Source organism: Pimephales promelas, chromosome 11, assembly GCF_988280905.1.
Source record: "Pimephales promelas chromosome 11, fPimPro1.hap1.1, whole genome shotgun sequence".
NCBI classification, from domain to species: domain Eukaryota; kingdom Metazoa; phylum Chordata; class Actinopteri; order Cypriniformes; family Leuciscidae; genus Pimephales; species Pimephales promelas.
Window position 1 is genome coordinate 1,707,284 of NC_142779.1, and position 20,217 is coordinate 1,727,500.

The 20,217-nt window shown below is 35.8% G+C and overlaps 2 protein-coding genes across 6 annotated transcripts in view; both read left to right on the forward strand.

Moving 5' to 3' along the window:
* Nucleotides 1–9,733, forward strand: part of lyst (lysosomal trafficking regulator) — a 116,540-nt gene extending 106,807 nt beyond the window's left edge. For all 4 annotated transcript variants that reach the window (XM_089116723.1, XM_089116724.1, XM_089116725.1 and 1 more), the window contains 8 exons: nucleotides 440–629; nucleotides 1,292–1,428; nucleotides 2,628–2,729; nucleotides 3,986–4,125; nucleotides 4,229–4,326; nucleotides 6,393–6,549; nucleotides 7,140–7,211; nucleotides 8,033–9,733. In XM_089116723.1, coding sequence (XP_088972849.1) covers nucleotides 440–629; nucleotides 1,292–1,428; nucleotides 2,628–2,729; nucleotides 3,986–4,125; nucleotides 4,229–4,326; nucleotides 6,393–6,549; nucleotides 7,140–7,211; nucleotides 8,033–8,171 — 1,035 coding nt within the window. In that variant the 3' untranslated portion in view covers nucleotides 8,172–9,733. The remainder of the gene's footprint in view (nucleotides 1–439; nucleotides 630–1,291; nucleotides 1,429–2,627; nucleotides 2,730–3,985; nucleotides 4,126–4,228; nucleotides 4,327–6,392; nucleotides 6,550–7,139; nucleotides 7,212–8,032) is intronic.
* Nucleotides 9,734–10,516: 783 nt separating this feature from the next.
* The window catches only part of gng4 (guanine nucleotide binding protein (G protein), gamma 4), an 11,163-nt gene continuing 1,462 nt past the window's right edge, over nucleotides 10,517–20,217 (forward strand). The window contains exons 1-2 of one of the 2 annotated variants that reach the window (XM_039648417.2): nucleotides 10,517–10,896; nucleotides 12,483–12,590. In XM_039648417.2, coding sequence (XP_039504351.1) covers nucleotides 12,492–12,590 — 99 coding nt within the window. In that variant the 5' untranslated portion in view covers nucleotides 10,517–10,896; nucleotides 12,483–12,491. The remainder of the gene's footprint in view (nucleotides 10,897–12,482; nucleotides 12,591–20,217) is intronic. The other variant, XM_039648416.2, reaches the window with a different exon arrangement.

The window sequence follows — 20,217 nt, forward strand, 5'->3', positions numbered from 1 at the left end:
AGTTTGCACTGAAACTCTCATTTGGACCTTGAACCGTTTGGACCCCATTGAAATCCATTATATGGAGAAAATCCTGGAATGTTTTCATCAAAATCCTTAATTTCTTTTCGAATGAAGAAAGAAAGACATGGACATCTTGGATGACATGGGGGTGAGTAAATTATCAGCAAAAGCAACTACTCCTTTAAGCAATTAGTCAACTAATCAATCGTTTATAATAAGCCATAAATCATAATAATGAGCCTTTAATTGCCTATATATTACATAGCCAAATCAGCGCATTTGACATTTTCTCATAACATACACTGCACATCACTTGAGTGAGAAAATGGTTCATTGGTAGATTCAGTCTCGCTAAACCCCCTCCTTTCCGAGAGTCGACTCTGCTCAATCCCAAATGATCTTCTGCAGCCTTTAAATCCTCTCGTGTGATTCCCAGAGTCCTCTGCCGTGGATAAAGGGCTTGAAGTGGGGCGAGTACGTGGGATCCCCCAGTGCTCCGGACCCCGTGGTGTGTTTCAGCCAACCTCACGGCGAACGCTTCGGGTCCCTGCTGGCGCTGCCCACACGAGCCATCTGCGGCCTCTCCCGCAAGTTCTGCCTCATGATGATCTACAGCAAGGAGCAAGGTGGAGGACACACACACACACACACACACACGAGAAACTCCCTCATCAATCAATCATTATATTTCTAAAGCACGTTTAAATGCAACACGAATGATTTGTGAAGGATCATGTGACACTGAAGACTGGAGTAATGATGCTGAAAATACAGCTTTGATCACTGGAATAAATTACACTTTACTGTTTAATCAGCGGAGTTAAATTTTAATGTATTTTTGATCAAATAAATGCAACCTTGGTGGACAGAAGACTTCTTTCAAAAACATTACAAATCGTACAGACTCCAAAATTTTTGACGGGACCATATATGCATTTCTGATGCATTCCAAATGTATTGTGTACATCTACATTTATTAGCGTATTATACTATTTATTCAAATCAAACAGATGTGAAGAACAAAAGGAAACCCAGACCTGTTTAAATAGAAAACCCTGGCTGTTTATCAACCATAAAAGCCATAATCTGTGCAAATACTGAATTATTTATCAGCCCGACTATTCTAGAACTTGACTGTTTTTTAGTCTATGACCTGTTTCTGGTAGTTTCATCTTATCCCGATTATCCACATAAATGATCATAAATTATCCACATAAATGGAAATTAAGGTTGCCATCATAGAAAATGAGCTCGCATTACTGATGAAGTGTTTCTGTCTCCATCTCAGGTGTAAGGAGCATGCACAGCACAGACATCCAGTGGTCTGCTATCCTGAGCTGGGGTTACACCGACAACATGCTGCGTCTGAAGAGCAAACAGAGCGAGCCGCCCATCAACTTCATCCAGTGCTCACCACTGCACCAGGTCAGAGTCGTAAACACCGCTAACATACGCCGGCTGCGCAGTTTTCAGATGTGGAAGTACACTCGTCTGTTATAGCTCATATCTGTTGCTTTCGGTGACGTGAACTCCATTAACCCTCAGGTGCTCTTCGTTTCGGAGTCACACTTGTTATCTTCCCGGTCAAAAGTGACCGAAAAATGAAACTTTCTCCATCCCAGTAAAACCAATGCAATTTATTTTTGTTCTATAATATTTATTCTTTTTAATTTAGTATTTAGAGACAATTTAATTGAATTTATTAATATTTATGGTTTATTTTTGCCATGGAAAAATATATATATTTTTATATATATATATATATATATATATTTTTTTTTTTTCTAAAAAATATTAATGCAGTATTTTAGTTTATTATAGAGTCTAGGCCTTCTGAAAAAAATATTTTTTGAAAGAAAATTAGCACCATCTGGTTACAGTATAGAGAAAAAGCGTAGAATCATGGTGTAACCACTAGATGGCATGTTCAGCTGTCTATGGAGAAGCATGTGAATTCCCCAGATGTTTATGAACACATTTTTTGTTGGATTTGAATATATAGTTAAAACAATCTCAAAAACTATTTCTTACAAAAAAAAATTGACAAAAAAAAAAAAATTCACAATTTCCCATTCATTTCCTATGGGTCGGTCATTTTTGACCGAAGACCACAAGTGTGACTATTTTTTTTACGACCACTTAGCATGCTCGGATCATGATCTTAATTTTTTTTTGTGTTCACATACATAATGCCATAAAAGTCACCAAGTTTCGTAACATTACGATGAAGCTGTGATTTTTAAAATTTCAAAACAGAAAATTTTTTGGCCAGAAATGACCAAAGAGCACCTGAGGGTTAAATCTGCATATAGCGCAGGAATTGAAGATCGGATTATATCCGTTTTGCAAAAACACGTTTATGTGACCAGGTATGGTTTTAATAAATCAGATAGCTATCCAAACTGCCATGCAAAGAGCACCAAAGTATTAATTACATTGCCCTTGACCCCCTGCAATGCTTTGAACGGTTGTGCAATTTTTGATTTTGATTATGGGTGAAATATGAGCCACCAGGCTCGTTCTTAACGGGTTTCGTGAGATTCACCCTTTCCGTAATCACGTCATCAAAATGTCCCCTTCTTCATGAGTGTGCGTTCTGATCTGGGTCTCTGGTCTCTCCTCAGGTGTCGAGTTGTGCCTGGGTGCCGGACAGTTGTCAGCTGTTTACGGGCAGCAAGTGTGGAGTCATTACCGCCTACAGCAACCGCTTCACCACCACCACCATGGTGCGTAACCATGGCAACATGCCCCCTCCCACGCAGCCGCCCACGTCCATTATCACTCCCTGTAGAGCACCTACACACACACACACACACACAGTGTTTGTAGTGGCCTTGTTAGTCATCTCCCGGTTGCCCTAGAAACACATTTCCTGCGGCCCACAGGTGGGCTGAAGTCTGGCCGTCAGACGGCGCTTTCATTGATAACCTGTTTCTCTTATTCGTTTCAACCAATCTTTCTGACATTTGGAGAGGTATTTCAGTTGATATCATTTAGTCATTTAATTGTATTTATTTTTCTCATCCTCATATAACATTCAGGAATGAGGGCGATGTGAAGTCTCGTTTCAAGATATCGTATTGCTGTGAATGGTTCCCTGTTTATGTAGAGCTTAATAAAGAATTAAAAAATATCTTAGGGATGGGCAACGATTAATCGCGATTAATCGCATCTAAAATAAAAGTTTGTGTTTACATAATATATGTGTGTGTAGTGTGTATAATTAATTTGTATGTATAAATTTAAGAAAAATGTTGTATTAATATGTCAAATATTTATATATAATATTAATTATTCATAAATGTATATAAATTATATACATGCAAATATTTCTTACATTTATACATGCATGTGTGTGTATTAATTTATACAAATTAATTATACACTCTACATGCACGTATATTATGTAAACACAAACTTTTATTTTGGATGCGATTAATCATTGCCCATCCCTAAAATATATATATATATATAAAATAAAGATTAAGATTTGATTAGAAAAAGCAGATATTTTGAAGAATGCTCACGCTGCTCTTTTCCAAGACCAGATATCGTCAAGGTCAATAGAAATTATTAAAAAATATTGGGTGATTTAGTGTATATGAATTTCACATTTGCTTCACATGTGCTTGAGATCTTTTTATTCAAATCAAACAGAAACCAATTGTAAAAAAAAAAAATCTAATTTTAAAGGGAAAAGTAGGCAGTTTATCAACCAACAGCCATAATCTGAAAATGCACAAGTATTGAATGATTAATAAGCCCAACTAATATGCATTATCAGATAATTACTTGCCTGCATTTTCCTGCATGAGCAGTTTTAGTACTTTTATTGATTGTACTCTTACGAACAGCCATGTGGTGGTTTGTTTACCCTGAACCATAAAAGCAGATCACAATCATCTGTTAAAGCGCTCGTTCAGGCCATTATCGGTGCTCTAATGAGGCCATTAGCCAAACCCCTGAGTCGTGTGTTCCTCAGCCCACAGAGATGGAGGTGGAGTCCCAGGTTCACCTGTACGGTCACACGGCCGAGGTCACGGGCCTGTTCGTCTGCAAACCCTACAGCATCCTCATCAGTGTGAGTCGGGACGGCACCTGCATCCTCTGGGACCTCAACAGGTTTGTGCTCATGACATCACTTTAGTCTGATGCCATGGAAATATAACCCTTTGTTGCAGTATTTTCCGTGTTGTGTAGCAGTAATGAGTGTTTGTTGTGTTAGGCTGTGTTACGTTCAGAGTCTCACGGGTCACAAGAGTCCAGTGAACGCAGTGTCCGCCAGCGAGACGACAGGAGACATCGCCACAGTCTGTGACTCAGGTGACTGAGGAAATACTAGTAAATGTGCTAAAAAAGATGAATTTGTAGGCTAGGCAAGTTTATTTATATAGCACATTTCATACACTATGGCAATCCAAAAAGTGCTTTACACAGAAAGGAATTAAAATGATCACAACATAAAAGTTAGGAAAATTAAAACACTTATAGATAAACTTCTCATCTGGCAAAAAAATGGGTGTATCATATTTTGCACCGCTGCTTTCATTTTGAAATATGACTCCAGATCATCACAGAAATGGAAACTAGTTGTAATCTGGGCTTGAACAGCTGGAGGTCAAGGGTAAAGTCTGATTTTGTTATTACACTAGTTCTGCAGTCATTCCTTGTTTCATGAGTAAACTCTGGGTAAAATGCTGGGTTGATTTAACCCATGTTTGGGTCAAAAACAAAACAGTGTAAAAGGAATTAAAATAGAGATAAAGATGATACAGTTGTAAAAGTAATTAAAGGGATAGTTCACCCAAAAAATAAAAATCCTGTCAGTAATGACTCTCCCTCATGTTGTTCAACCCCGTTCATCAAATATCTTCATTTGTGATTAAATCTGAGAGCTGTCTCACTCCTCCATAGGCTTCTCTGTTCTTGAAACTTGCCGGCCCAGAAAAGTTATTAAAGACATCGTTAAAATAGTCCAAGTGGCTCAACCTTAAGTTTATCAAGCGACGAGTAGTGTTGCTTTCGTCAACGAAAATTATGACTAAATATTAGGGCTGGGTATTGAGACAAATTTCACAATTCGATTCGATTTTTGCAATTCGATTCCGATTCGATTCAATATCGATTATTTTGGATATCAGTTACAATAAATGGCAATTTTTCTCAAGGGAATCAAATCTCGTAACTAATGCTGTAAACTATGGGAGTCTAGTTGTAGCCAATAGGCTTCATTAGCCTAATATGAAGGTAATAATGAACTGTTTTGTAGCTATACAAACACTTAAATTACACTTTTATTTATTTTTATAATAAGAAGATTATATGAAATATAAACATTTAAATGGTGACTGTCATAAAAACGTGCCAGATTTATTCAAATATGCATTAAATATTGAAGAACATTAAGGTTATAATGCATATGTAATATGGTGTATATATTTAGCGAAACGCTCCTCTCTAGAGTTATTTTTTCTAGCTGACTAACGAGTTGATGTGGGTTTTCTGAGGTAAATATGACGATGACATTGATTACAAGCTGTTTAACTGACGTCTTTCCACGGTTGAAACGCTGATTGTGAATCAATGTGACATGATGCGGATTTGGATAAGTTGTACTCGATCTTTAACACACTTTCAGATGCTCATTCATGTTTATTTGGCGCTGTGACTGGTATTATTAAGCCGGAAGAGAGATCAGCGCTGCTGCTTCTCCAGAGCGATCTCACGCCACAGCGACAAAACGCTATTTATGTTTTTGAATTTCTAAAGAAAATGGACGTAATTTGAAAATTGAGACTTTGTTTCATATCAATAGTAACAAAGGACAAAGATTATTGCGATTTTTTTGGATGTGCGCAGCCGTGATACAATGATCCATTCATTCAAATGAAACAGGATGACTAATCGATTCTTGAGATTTAAGAATCGATATCGGTTCGTAAAAATGAGAATCGATTAATATCGAGAAATCGATATTTATTACCCAGCCCTACTAAATATTGTCGTCAACGAACCTTTATCACGTGACGAAAACAAGACGCAACGTAAATGCTGGTCGTGTGACGATGACTATAACTAAATGTATAATGCAATATCGTTGGCGAATAAAAACGAGACTAAATGTGGTTTACAAAAATAAAAACTATGTAGGCCGGTATGCACGCTCATAATGGAAGCTTGTTTTTTCCAAGAAAACAGATAAAAACATGTTTTTCGAGATAAAAACATTTCAACTTTTCAGAATGCCGTAAGCGCACCGTAGGTCACGTGACAAGAACCAACCGAAGCGCGACCGCCCTAGCACTTTTTTTTTTGGCGCCATACTGTGAGGTTTTCCATGTTAATTGGACTGTGTGTATAATTATGTCTCTGTGTGTGTGTGTGTGTAGTGGGTGGAGGAAGTGATTTGAGGCTGTGGACGATTAATGGAGATTTGATCGGTCATGTTCACTGTCGAGAGATCATCTGTTCGGTGGCGTTCTCCAATCAGCCGGAGGGAGTGTCGGTGAACGTGATCGCTGGCGGGCTGGAGAACGGTGTGGTCAGGTACAACACTGACCCCAAACCCCACACACTACACACTCTTTTAGCTAGTTCGGGACCGAATGTTTTTATGCGGTAAATTAAAACGACTTTGGAAACCAGGTTGAATTTGATGAAGCATAACACATGCATGAAAAAGTTCACACTTCCTGTGTGATATAATTTGGACTTCCTGTGTGCATTATTTTTTAATATCATGGTAACATTTTACAATTAGTTCGCATCAGTTAATGTATTAACTAACAACGAGCAATATATTTGTTACAGTATTTATTAATCTTTGCTAATGTTGGTTAATAAAAATACAGTTAAAATCAACTTTATGTTAACAAGATTAGTAAATGTTGAAATTAACATTAAAAGAGATTAATAAATGCTGTATAAGTGCAGTTCATTATTAATTCATGCTAAATAATGTAGTTAACTAACAAACCTTATTGTAAAGTGTTACCGATATTATTATTGAATAAGTTCCATAAAAACAGCAGAAATCATTGTTTTAAGACTCTTATCAATGCTTTTCTTTCCTCTTCTCTGTCATCATATTTAATTCTCCACTTGTTTCTGTCTGTCTTGTCCACGTTTCCGCTCAGGTTGTGGAGCACATGGGACCTGAAGCCAGTCAGAGAGATCACCTTCCTGAAGTCCAACAGGCCTATCATCAGGTACACACCTGCACCTCATGACCTCACAGATTTGTGCTTATATCTTGATTAGAACAGTAATATGCATCTATACACTACCAGAAGTGAACGAAAGTTTGGAGCAATTAAGATTTTTTTTTTTTAAAGGTATTTATTTGATCAAAAATACAGTAAAAAGTGTGAAATATTATTATAATTTAAAATTGCTGTTCTTCTATGTGAATATATAGTAAAGTGTAATTTATTCCTGTGATCAAAGCTGAATTAATCCAGTCTTCAGTGTCACATGATCCTTCAGAAATCACTCTAATATGATGATTTGCAATTATTAATTATTAATCATTATTATTATTGATGCTCAATTGTTAAAAATGGTTTGGAAACATGATACATTTTTTTTTTAGGATTCTTTAATGAACAGAAAGTCCAAAAGAACAGCATTTATTTAAAATAGAATCTTTTGCAACATTCTAAATCTCTTCACTGTCACTTTTGATACATTTAAAAAGTCCTTGCTAACAAAAAAAAAAAAACCCACTATAATTATTATGATTTTATTATTGTTGTATTTAAATCTACTGTAATTTACCTCATACTTTTGAATGGTAGCGCATCATGTTTTTGTTTTTTGTCAACACTGATAATAATCAAATGTTTGAATGATCATGTGACACTGAAGCTTTGATCACATTATTTTGATTCACATAGAAAACAGCCGTTTTAAATTGTAATAATATTTCACAATTTTTCCTGTGTTTCTGCTCAAATAAATGCAGCCTTGGTTTTTATTTCCAAACCAAAAAGTGCATTATTTGTCCGTAATGATGTTTCTCCTCTTGCAGTCTCACATTCTCGTGTGACGGACACCATCTTTACACGGCCAACAGCGAGGGGACGGTGATCGCGTGGTGCCGACGAGACCAGCAGCGCATGAAGCTGCCCATGTTTTACTCTTTCCTCAGCAGTTACGCTGCAGGCTGATCCCCGTGCTGGACAGAACGAGCGCCGAGTGACCCCGCTGACCCCGAAAGAGGAGGAGCCAGAGGCACAAGCCCCGCCCATGACCATCACAGGATCCGCCCCCTGATTCGCCATGGAAATGCACGGCACTTTACGCAGTGCTGTATCACAAAGAGCGTGTGAAGAGTGTTTCCATACATGCGTCGGGGGTCGTGAGGCGGAGCGAGCGCAGGCCTTTTCCGCCGGATCTTTTCGTTTGTTTTGTGTTTGGTTTGACTGAGGATTCACGTCGTAGCGTTTGTTAGTGAGTCCGTGTTGTTTGATTTTTGAAAGCTGCTAGGGTCTGGTCCGTTTGAAGGCCCGTTTCTCTTCCCTTCGTTATTAAGTCCCTCGTCTTCGCTATCCTGAGAATAGAGATCCTGCTTTTGGAGCCAGACCAGACTGAGATCATCTAAACACTACCGTCTGCATTGGTCATCGGCATGCTCGCAAAGTGACAGAATGAATGTGTGCACGCAATGCCTTGTTAAACTCTCATTGAAATATTTATTCTCAAACAAGGATGGAAGCGTGTCTCTCGCTCTTTATTATAATATGCACTTCAGACGATATGAAATGATGCGCTGTGAAGTATTGAAATAATAATATTTATTCTGTTTTTTTTTTTTATTACACCAACTAAACCCGAACGCCCAGTTGCCAGCTAATAAGTGCATCTAATGCATTAAAAACATGCTGAATCTGTTCAGTTGTGTTATTAATTATTGCATGTTGTGATCAAGCATGATCTATCATTGGAGATATGATGTAAAGTTAAATCAGATCTACCTTTAGGACCAAATCGCTAATTTGTTTGCAACTTTGCAATAAAAACAACCTGATTACTGTACAAAGGCAAAGCAATATTACTAAACAATTACACAATTTCAAGTCTTAAGTGTCAGTCAGCCTTAAATGTGGAGGAAAAACAACTGAATTCAAGTAAACGAGCGTCTGTTCTCTTAACATGATCCGCAGCGTTCTGGGTTGTTTCTGAAGCATTCTGTATTTTCTCTTACATTGCAATTAATTTAATTTAATGAGCTCATCTTACATTTTTAGTGTTAACCAGAAAGGGAATGCTTTCACCTTTTTGTTTTGCATTATTTTCAGAAATATCAGACACGTGTATCACTGAAGTGAGAGTCCAGAGCGCCAGCACTTCAAAGAGAGGTAGTTCGAGAGAGTTATGCGCTCGTTTTATGTTTTTATGTTTATGTATAAAATCTGTTTTCCATGCTCGCATTACATACATATATCTCTTAATTATTGTGCACAGTGTTGTCATGTTTGCAGTTCCCTCAGAAAGAGATTGATGTCACTGTCATTGTGTGAGTGGTTGACTGAGTTTGTAAAGCAAAACTATCACGAAAAGGCTTATTGTTATCAGTCGAATGTTGAATTAACAGTGGTTTATGTAAATTAAGATTGATTATGTTCACCAAAGGCCTGGCTGGGACGTTTCTAATTTTTTTGTATTTATGAAATATGTAATAAAATGTCACGTATATAATATATATATATAAATATTCAAGAAATTTTGATTCTGTTTGTTGCACTTGTTTCTCATGTTCAGTGTTAAAAATAAAGGTTTTGCAATAATGCCGTAGAACCATTTCTGGTTCCCCAAAGAACCGTTCAGTCAACAGTTCTTACAAGAACCATTTTTAGTTTCAAGAACATTTTAAAAATCCTAAAGAACCTTTTGCGTAATTAAAAAGTTCCATTGATGTTAAACATTCTTCATAGGAAAGATCCGTTCTATTGTTATTTTGTATTCTAAATGATCCTGTTCTACATTTACCAGTTCCTTTAAGTTCCATTATATGCTAGTTCTATTCAATCATTTTTTAACAAATTGCTCTTTTTTAATTTTCTTTATTTAAACATTTAGTCGGAGAATACAAAAGAGCCAGGGGTTCAGGGATGGACAGATATTACATCACATTTGAATTGGGAGGAAAAAAATATACATTAAACATATAAATAAATGTGGAAATATTGGAATATGAATAAAAATAAATCCTTGCCACAAAACGTAAAATAATATTAAATAAAGATTACACAAAACGTGAGCATACATTCATACAGGAGGCAGACAAGGATTTACTATAGACTATTAAATTGGGGGACTGATGCGAGAGATTTCCACGCGCCCAACATCTATGTTACGTCACCGTGCGAGTGTTTTGGAGGCGGTTACGTCATCCCGGTGACTGGGAGACCCGGTGATGTCACATTAAGCAGGGAAACCTCACGTGCCTCGGATGCGCCCTGCAGAATAATGAGCCCTAGTGATCCTCCAGCGATACTAAACATCATCTGATCTGATAACACACACACACACACACACACACACACACCGATACTGGAGGACGCGCGCGAAGTGAACCGTCTGATTTCTTAAAGGCGCAGCGACACCTGCATCCTCGCGCGCCGCGTTTGTGCGTCACATCGAGGTTCCCCTCCTCACATCCCATGAACCGACACCGAATCGACCAGCAGAGCAGAAACCGGGGAAATACTCGACGTTTGACGGCGTTCGGCGGATGCACGCGAGCGGACGGTGACCGTGTGTGTGTGTGTGTGTGAGGTGTGTGTTGCGGGTTTTTCCTCGTCGCGTTCGGGTGGAGTCGAGCCACATACTGAAGTCTGACCACTGACACACTCCAGGTGGGTGTTAACACGCGTTCCTGTGCCTCGCCAGGTATTTGTGCTCGTTACGTAGATTCGAATGTTCTATTGCGTAATTTTTGGAACGTTTGAGAGTGCAACATTTGTAACAATTCCAGCGTTCCTGACGTGACCGCGGGTTTATGGGCAACGGTTTCGCTTATTATCTCATGGCCAATACGAGCTATAAACGCGCTCGTGTTGTAGATTTGGGATGAGGGATGATGTATGGATGGATGGATGGAGACATGTTTGGTGTTTTGGGAATGAAGCTGGAATGACCAGAAGCGCGTGAGAGCGAAAGATGGACGCGCGCGAGTCTCTTGGGCGTTTGATTCCATCGGCTGGAATTCCGCCTTTATAATCGACATGATGATGATGATGAAGATTCAGATGTTCAGTGATGAGCTTCACGAGCTCTGTGATGGCCTTGAATGGAGGAATATCACGACCCTCGTGTGTTTTTGCTGATTCTAGATTTTGTCACATGTCGCCTATACAGATAACAAGCATTGAACATGACAGCTAAATAGCTTTAATGGTTTATGATTTACTGTATTGAGATTAACGCACATGTTTCAGTGCAATGGTTGTTTGTGGCCTTTATTCAGCACTGTATCTTTATGAATGTGTAGATGTAGGCTACATGATGCACTGAGGGTTAAAAGGGCTGTTATGAGGCTCGTGAGATTCACTTGACTGCTGTGTACAGATTTATTTGTGAAAATAATACAAATGAACTTCATAATGAACCTCTATAATCCATAGCACCTCTGACCTGTTTTGGCAGGTGTTATTGGAGCTGTTAGTTGGGAAATGTGATTGATGGAAACATCAGGGGAGCGTAACATGACTGTGATTATTGTATTTCTGTCAGTGAGCTTTTCTAATTGATCAAAAAAATACAGTAAAAATAGCCAAATTGTGAAATATTATTACAATTTCAAATATCTGTTTTCTATGTGAATATATAGTAAAGTGTAATTTATATCCTGTGATCAAAGCTGAATTTTCAGCATCATTACTCCAGTCTTCAGTGTCACATGATCCTTCAGAAAACACTCTAATATGATGATCTGATGCTCAAGAAACATTTATGATTATTATCAATGTCAGATTTTTGTGATAACCATGATATATATTTAAAAATGTACATTCCATTCAAGCTTAAATGGAATTAAAAGAATAATAAATCAATAAATCAATAACTAATCAATGATCAGAGAAGTGCTGTCCCTCATTTATTTACTGAACACAGCTTGAGTTTGTAATTTGAACCGTGCGAGGCACCTACAGTAATCTAAAGTCATGCGTGGGGTCACAGGTCACTCGTCATGCGTGGTCACTCATGACTGTATAATCAACAGTGCATTTTTTTGTTCACCTTTTCTCATATATCTTGGAGAATCGCAATAATATCGTATCGTGAGTTCAGTATCGTGATATGTATCGAATAGCCCCTATTTTAATTTTTGGGTGAACTATCATAACAACTTTGACATAATGGCTTTGTTAATGCCGTTTCACTCGTATATACGTCACAATAGCGAAGACTTTGCAGGATATTCCCGTTGTGTTGACACTCGCTGGGGTTGTGACTGTCATGTGATCTGTGTGCAGGACTCAATCATGAAGGACGGCATGGCCAATAACAGCACCGCCAGCATCTCTCAGGCGCGGAAAGCCGTGGAGCAGCTGAAGATGGAGGCCTGCATGGACAGGATAAAGGTCTTTCTTTTAAACTAGTTCAACATGTTCATGATGTTATAGCTTTGCGAATGATTGAAGGACTTGCTTTGTAAGATGGACCCTGGAAAACTGGGGTGAAAACACAACTAAAGAGCGTTTTGGGATTTTTATAAGCTGAATATCATTGAATGCTAGATAAATTTATGTCTTGAAGCTGGTTTGTAATAAACACAAACAAATTGTTAACGATTAATCAGTGAAAAAAGCACAACTTCATTTTAATTGACGTTTTTGAAACATCTTATTTTTCACTGACGCTTTTTAACATCCAATCATTTATTGATGGATAAAAAAAAATATTATAATTTTTTTTATATACCGTTTCAAATGAAAATACGTCAAATTAAAGGGAAAAAAGTAGGATTAATCGCATCCAAAATAAAAGTTTGTGTTTACATATATGTGGGTGCACTGTGTATAATTATTGTGTATATGAAGAGTTCAGATGCAAAAGCCTCTAAGTGCCATTTGAAATTTTCTTCTTTAATGATGATTTTTATCAAGCTTGTATATTTAAGTTCAGTAATTTCACTTAAATGGCAATGAATATGACCTATTAATTGTCATTTAAGTGAAATTACTGAACTTAAATATACAAGCTTGATAAAAATGGTCATTTTAGAAGAAAATTTCAAATGGCATTTTGAGGCTTTTGCATCTGAACTCTTCTTATATAAAGACACACACATGGTTGTATATTTAAGAAAAAAATATTATTTATATATAAAATATTTATATATAATATAAATTTAATATAAATCTATATACAGTATATACATGAAAATATTTCTTAAATATATACAAGCATGTGTGTGTATTTATATATATATAAAATAATTATACACAGTGCATCCACATATATTATGTAAACACAAACTTATATTTTGGATGCGATTAATCACGATTAATCATTTGACAGCCCTAAAAAAAAAAAGTAAAACCTCTCAAAAAATATTTAGGCCTAAACAAAAGATTTATGCATTTGAATTGCATATAAAATTTCCATGCATTTGGATTACACAGTAACTTGATTACACATTAATTTAATTAACTTAATGCGATTTTGTATTTTTCAGTCATAGATAAATTAAACCGGAAAGATTTCTACACTAAGAAAACTATTTGCATCTATTAGATTTTATTTAAAACTCATATATTTTCACCCTGCATCTATTTCAGATTGCTTATAGTGTACATTTATTGAGTTAAACAGTATGAACATGGTTAAATATGGTGTGCTGTGGATCAAATTATATTCTATTTGTTAAAATGTGTGAGATTGAAACAAATCAGATGATGACTGATATAAATACTGTATATAAAGGTGGTTATTGTGTGTTTTAAACGCATTCAGGTTTCAGTTCTGTGTGACTGATAAATGATCATTATGGAAATTTTATATGCAACTCAAATATTTTTTGAGTGCACTTAATGTTTCATGTTGACTGTTAAGTGGCCAGAAACAGTGATTGTTTTCAACAGATAGTCCCGCCCCCAAACTCATGTGATTGGTTGAATCAGTAGTTTAGCATCACAGAGACGTGTCTCCTCATCATCCCCCTAAAATTAATAATAGCAATATTTATCATATTAGTCTAGTCTTTTTTTTATGAAGATAGATCAAGTATCAAACATAGCACAGCATACAGTACATAACAAAGTGTGGCATTAAAATCAGGGGATCCAAAAATCTGACATCATAATTCTTTAAAAATGTTTTATGATTTCAGAGAAGACATAAAAAAACAAATTCCACTATAAACACCGTAAAGATTGGGGATAAGTTTACATACTTTTGTTTAGGTATATACAATTTTGCCGGCAGTATAAATAAATTAATGTATTGAAGATGTATTTAAAATTGCTTTCATAATACACAATAATATCCTTTAATGTAATATAGTATTTAATCTTTACTAAATTAAAGATAAATCCTGCCATTTCCATCCAGAAACTTTGGATAATTTTCCAATTATTGAACAAATGTTTCAACAGCTCTTTCGATATTAGAGTATGACAGTGCAGATCTGTGCTGTAAATCAGGGCGTCTGCAGTGAAATCTCCTGGTTATCAGCACTAATGTGCCCAGAAGACTCAGTGAATGTTTTAAAGAGGCTCAGTAATGTGTGTGTGTGTGTGTGTGTGTGTGTGTGTGTAAACCCGAGGGCAGGAGAAGCGAGGGAGTGTTAGAGGAGGACAGGCTCAGCTGTGAGGAGAGAGATGGATGGGTCAATCCTGCTGAGGTTTCTCGTGATCTCATCGTTCTGCACATGGCAGAGATTTTCTGACTGGCATCAGATATGACCTCGCTCTTATTTCTGACCTTTTAACCACTGGAATATATTTTGGGAAGCAATCTCTAGGTGGACGGATTCTTTATTGCTGCGTTTCAATATTTAAGTCAACACTGACAATGACATTCACAACCTCTGTTTACTTCTGATGTATTAGATAGATAGATAGATAGATAGATAGATAGATAGATAGATAGATAGATAGATAGATAGATAGATAGATAGATAGATAGATAGATAGATAGATAGATAGATAGATAGATAGATAGATAGATAGATGGATATTTAGATAGATGGATAGATTTGATTCATTGATGGATGGATGGATGGATAGATGGATATTTAGATGGATGGATAGATTTGATTCATTGATGGATGGATGGATAGATGGGTATTTAGATGGATGGATGGATATTTAGATGGATGGATATTTAGATGGATGGATATTTAGATGGATTGATATTTAGATGGATGGATGGATGGATGGATATTTAAATGGGTGGTTAGATGGGTCAATATTAAGATAGATGGATGGATGGATGGATTGATATTTAGATGGAGGGATATTTAGATGGATGGGTATTTAGATGGATGGATGGATATTTAGATGGATGGATATTTAGATGGATGGGTATTTAGATGGATGGATGGATATTTAGATGGATGGATGGATGGATATTTAAATGGGTGGTTAGATGGGTCAATATTAAGATAGATGGATGGATGGATGGATTGATATTTAGATGGAGGGATATTTAGATGGATGGATGGATGGATATTTAGATGGATGGATATTTAGATGGATGGATGGATATTTAGATGGATGGATATTTAGATGGATGGATGGATATTTAGATGGATGGATGGATATTTAGATGGATGGATGGATATTTAGATGGATGGATATTTAGATGGATGGATATTTAGATGGATGGATATTTAGATGGATGGATGGATATTTAGATGGATGGATGGATATTTAGATGGATGGATATTTAGATGGATGGATATTTAGATGGATGGATGGATATTTAGATGGATGGATATTTAGATGGATGGATGGATATTTAGATGGATGGATATTTAGATGGATGGATATTTAGATGGATGGATGGATATTTAGATGGATCGATGGATGGATGGATATTTAAATGGGTGGTTAGATGGGTCGATATTAAGATAGATGGATGGATATTTAGATAGATGGATAGATTTGATTCTTTGATAGATGGATGGATATTTAGATGGATGGATGGATTGATATTTAGATGGAGGGATATTTAGATTCTTTAATAGATGGATAGATAGATAGATAGATAGATAGATAGATAGATAGATAGATAGATGGATAGATAGATGGATAGATAGATAGATAGATAGATAGATAGATAGATAGATAGATAGATAGATAGATAGATAGATAGATAGATAGATAGATAGATAGATAGATAGATAGATAGATAGATAGATAGATAGATAGATTCACGACACTGAACTCACAATACCATATTACTGCGACACTCCAAGACATATGGTAAAAGGTGAATAAAAAATGCACTGTTGATTAAAATGCTAAATTTGGTTTTACATTGTGTGTGTAAATGATTATATTTGGCATCAGTGACTCTCGGCTGATCCACGTCCACCTATAGGAATACGACGCCTATGGCCAAAAAAATGATCACGTCGATATCGATAATTATCACGATAAATGTCAAATTTTTATTTTTTTCAAGTTTAAAGGCAGATTTTTGCTCCTAAGTGAAAGTTGTAGAAACCAGCGCGTTAACTGTGTCATCAGAGGATTTTCTCCAGACAAAAAACACATAAATCTCTCGTCTCAGGCGGATATGAAGGTGGAAAGGTGGAAAGCATGGTAATATGAAAATATTACAGGTTTTCTACTAATACAAATTTTAATGCTAAATCCTGAAGTCTCCCTTTAAATATTTTGTCATTGTGAGTGTTTTTACTGTAGTGTTGATGAAATACATGCAGAAGGACGAGAGCGAGTGGCGGCCGCTTCGTCTCTTTAATGAATTCCTCAATCACACAGAGGAATGTGTTCAGTGTTAATTACTGTGTGTCTTCATCAGCGGCTCATGCTGTAATTACACACTCCACAGTCAAACCCAGAGCGGCCCGGCTCACACTCCTCCTGTCCACACTCTTTCCAAACCACCCGTCGGACAGTTTCCAACAAAGATGTCTCTTCTGCTCACCAACGCTGCATTTATTTGATCAAAAATACAGTAAAAATTATTACATATTATTAGAATGTAAATCATCTGTTTTCTATGTGAATATATTAGTAAAATGTAATTTATTCCTGTGATCAAAGCTGTATTTATCATCATTACTCCAGTCTTCAGTGTCACATGATCCTTCACAAATCATTCTAATATGAGGATCTGATGCTCAAGACACATTTATGATTATTATCGATGTTGAAAACAGTTCCGATTTTCAAACATGTTTTTAATTTTTTTAATAATAATTATTATTATTTATACTAAACCCATTATAATAATAATAAATGTTATACATATTTTTTGAATAATTATTATTCTCACCAATAATAATATAATAAATAAATCCAATATAATATATAATTATGTTTCTATTATAATCATTGAAGCTTTATGACAATACATTATAAATCATCATCCTCATTATTATTATTAAACCTATTATAATAATAAATATTATACAGTTTCATATTTTTATGGAAATGGTGATGCATTTTATTTTTCGAGATCCTTTCATGAATAGAAAGTTAAAAAGTACAGAATTTATGTGAAATAGAAAGTTTTGTAACATTATAAATGTCTTTTCATGTGTTTTTGATCAAATAAACGCAGCCTTGTTGAGCAGAAGAGACTTCTTTCAAAAACATTTAAAAAAATGTATTTTTGACCCGTTGTCGTGTATATTATGGATTTTTTTTTAATTTTACATTTTTTTATGATTTAATTAATGACCTTTTCATCAACTGGCAAACCTCCTGAGTTCAGGAGACGCTGGCTTATATGATAGCAGTGTGTTATTTCGGCTCTCTGCTCTGATATTAGTTTCCCACTGCACTCCAGGAGCGAGATAAGGGAAATGTAGTTTGTTTGTTGAGTGTGATGTGTGTTTGTTGCACCATCTGGCTGTGAGGGTCACACACACCTCTGAAAAACACCGCTTCCCCTCCGACAGCTGCGTCTCTCATCATCATCATCATCATCCGCTCTCTCATCAATCAGGCTCTGCTGATGAACAACACATTTCTGTCACCGGATGCAGTTTGGGTTTTTCGCCACTGTCACCAGCTGGGGTTTAAAAGACACTTAATGATATTAATGAACTGAAACATATGTATTGATTTACATGCAATCATTTAGCAGATACTTTTATCCAAAGCAACTTGCACATGACAACAATGCAGTTCAACTAACAATAGGACAACAATATGTAAGTGCTATGATCCTTCCCAGTTTAGTCTAACTAAAGTAAATAATAAAAATAGATAGCCTATAGTAGAAGAAGAAAGTGTAGTATTAATGGATCAAACTATCAAATGAGAACAGAACTTTAACTGCATGATGACACTATTGTTGTCTATTATTGTCTGATTGACTTTGCAACATCGATACAGATACTTTCATAATTAATGAACTTTACAGAAATTGAACTGAACTGAATATTGCACCGACTCAGTGAATAACGACATTGTCATCTGTAGAACTAGTTAATTTATGAACTTTATTGAACTGAACTGAATCACTGAACTGACTTGAACTGAATTATGACACTATTGTTTTTTTCGAGCCATATTTGATTAGTCAAATTAGTCATATTTGATGACGTTTGCTTTATTGATGCAGTTATTTTCCTGAAACAGTCTGTATTGTAAGCATTACTTGACTTGACAAAATGAGTTATTAATGAAAATCCATACCATTTCAATTCCAGGTTTGTTGACCATGTTATAGTTTCATTTCACTCAGATATGTTCGGTGTTTTTTATAATTGGTTTGGTTTCAAATGAACTGCCCTTCAAAGAGCCAAAATAACCATAAACCAGTCTACCGTGGCTACTTACTTTAGTGAAATACCTGTAAAACTTTACTGATACATTTTGTATTACTAATGTATGCTGAGCTAAAAACCATTTACCTTGATATATTTCAGCCGTCATGTAATGTTTATTTTATGCTAGTTAGAATCGCGCATAAATCGTTCGTTTGAATCGGTTCTTTTTAACGGTCAAAAACGGGTGGTCTGAAATAATTCATGATTCAGTCTGATTCATTCGGACCAGTTCACTCACACACTGAATCGTTTTCAGCGGTTTCTCAAACGTCACACCTAAAAACAAAACAAAAAATGCCGGAAAGTAAACAAAACTTGCAAGTAATGTGAGTAATGATCATAGGTAATGAATATATATATATATATAATTTAGTCAACAAAGCACGTGAAGAAATCGCGATTCAAGACCGTTATTGGTATTCCTGAACACCTGAAACAATCGAGTTTTGGTCAACAACAAATTATGCACTTTAATTAATCTGTTTAATTCGATGTTAGGTCGACCTGGTTTCGTTTTGTGTATTAAAAATGATCCCATAGCGCCACCTAGTCTTGAACTACTAGCGGTATTACCAGTAGATCAAAAAAAAAAAAAAAACAATTTTTCTCAATATTTTTTTTTTATCAATGGGAAGGATGGACATTTCAGAATGGTGTTTTTTAAAGTCAAACCTTGTTGAATTATATGAATAAATGAACATGACGACGAAATTAATAGTTTTATTAGACTTTTTGAGATCAGAAAGAGCCCATTTGTTTTATTCTACAGAGGGATCTAGAAACAGCAGTGGACATTATGGACTGTGATAAATGTCATGTTTTGGCATGTTTATGCAGCGTGACATTTGCAGACTAAAATCATCCTCTTTCAGACTGGTTTTATGGTCTGTGTCGAGACTGTCCTGCATTCAGAAACACAGTTTTCTCGCTCAGGTTTCTGTTTACTCTTCTGTAACGCTGATCGAGGCTTTGTGGGGTTTATTAGACAGGTACACATATTCATATTCATGTGTGTCCTGGTGATATCAGAGCAATCTAATATGATATTAGGGAAAACATAATAATAACAGCAACAACAAACATTATTATTAATAATATAGCAGTTTTTTAAACAATTATATGTATAATGCGCGTTATTATGATGTATTCTATTCACTAACATTAACAATAATAATAAAATAACTATGATGTTGATTCTTCTTCTTGATGGTTGTGTTATTATCATTTATTTGTTT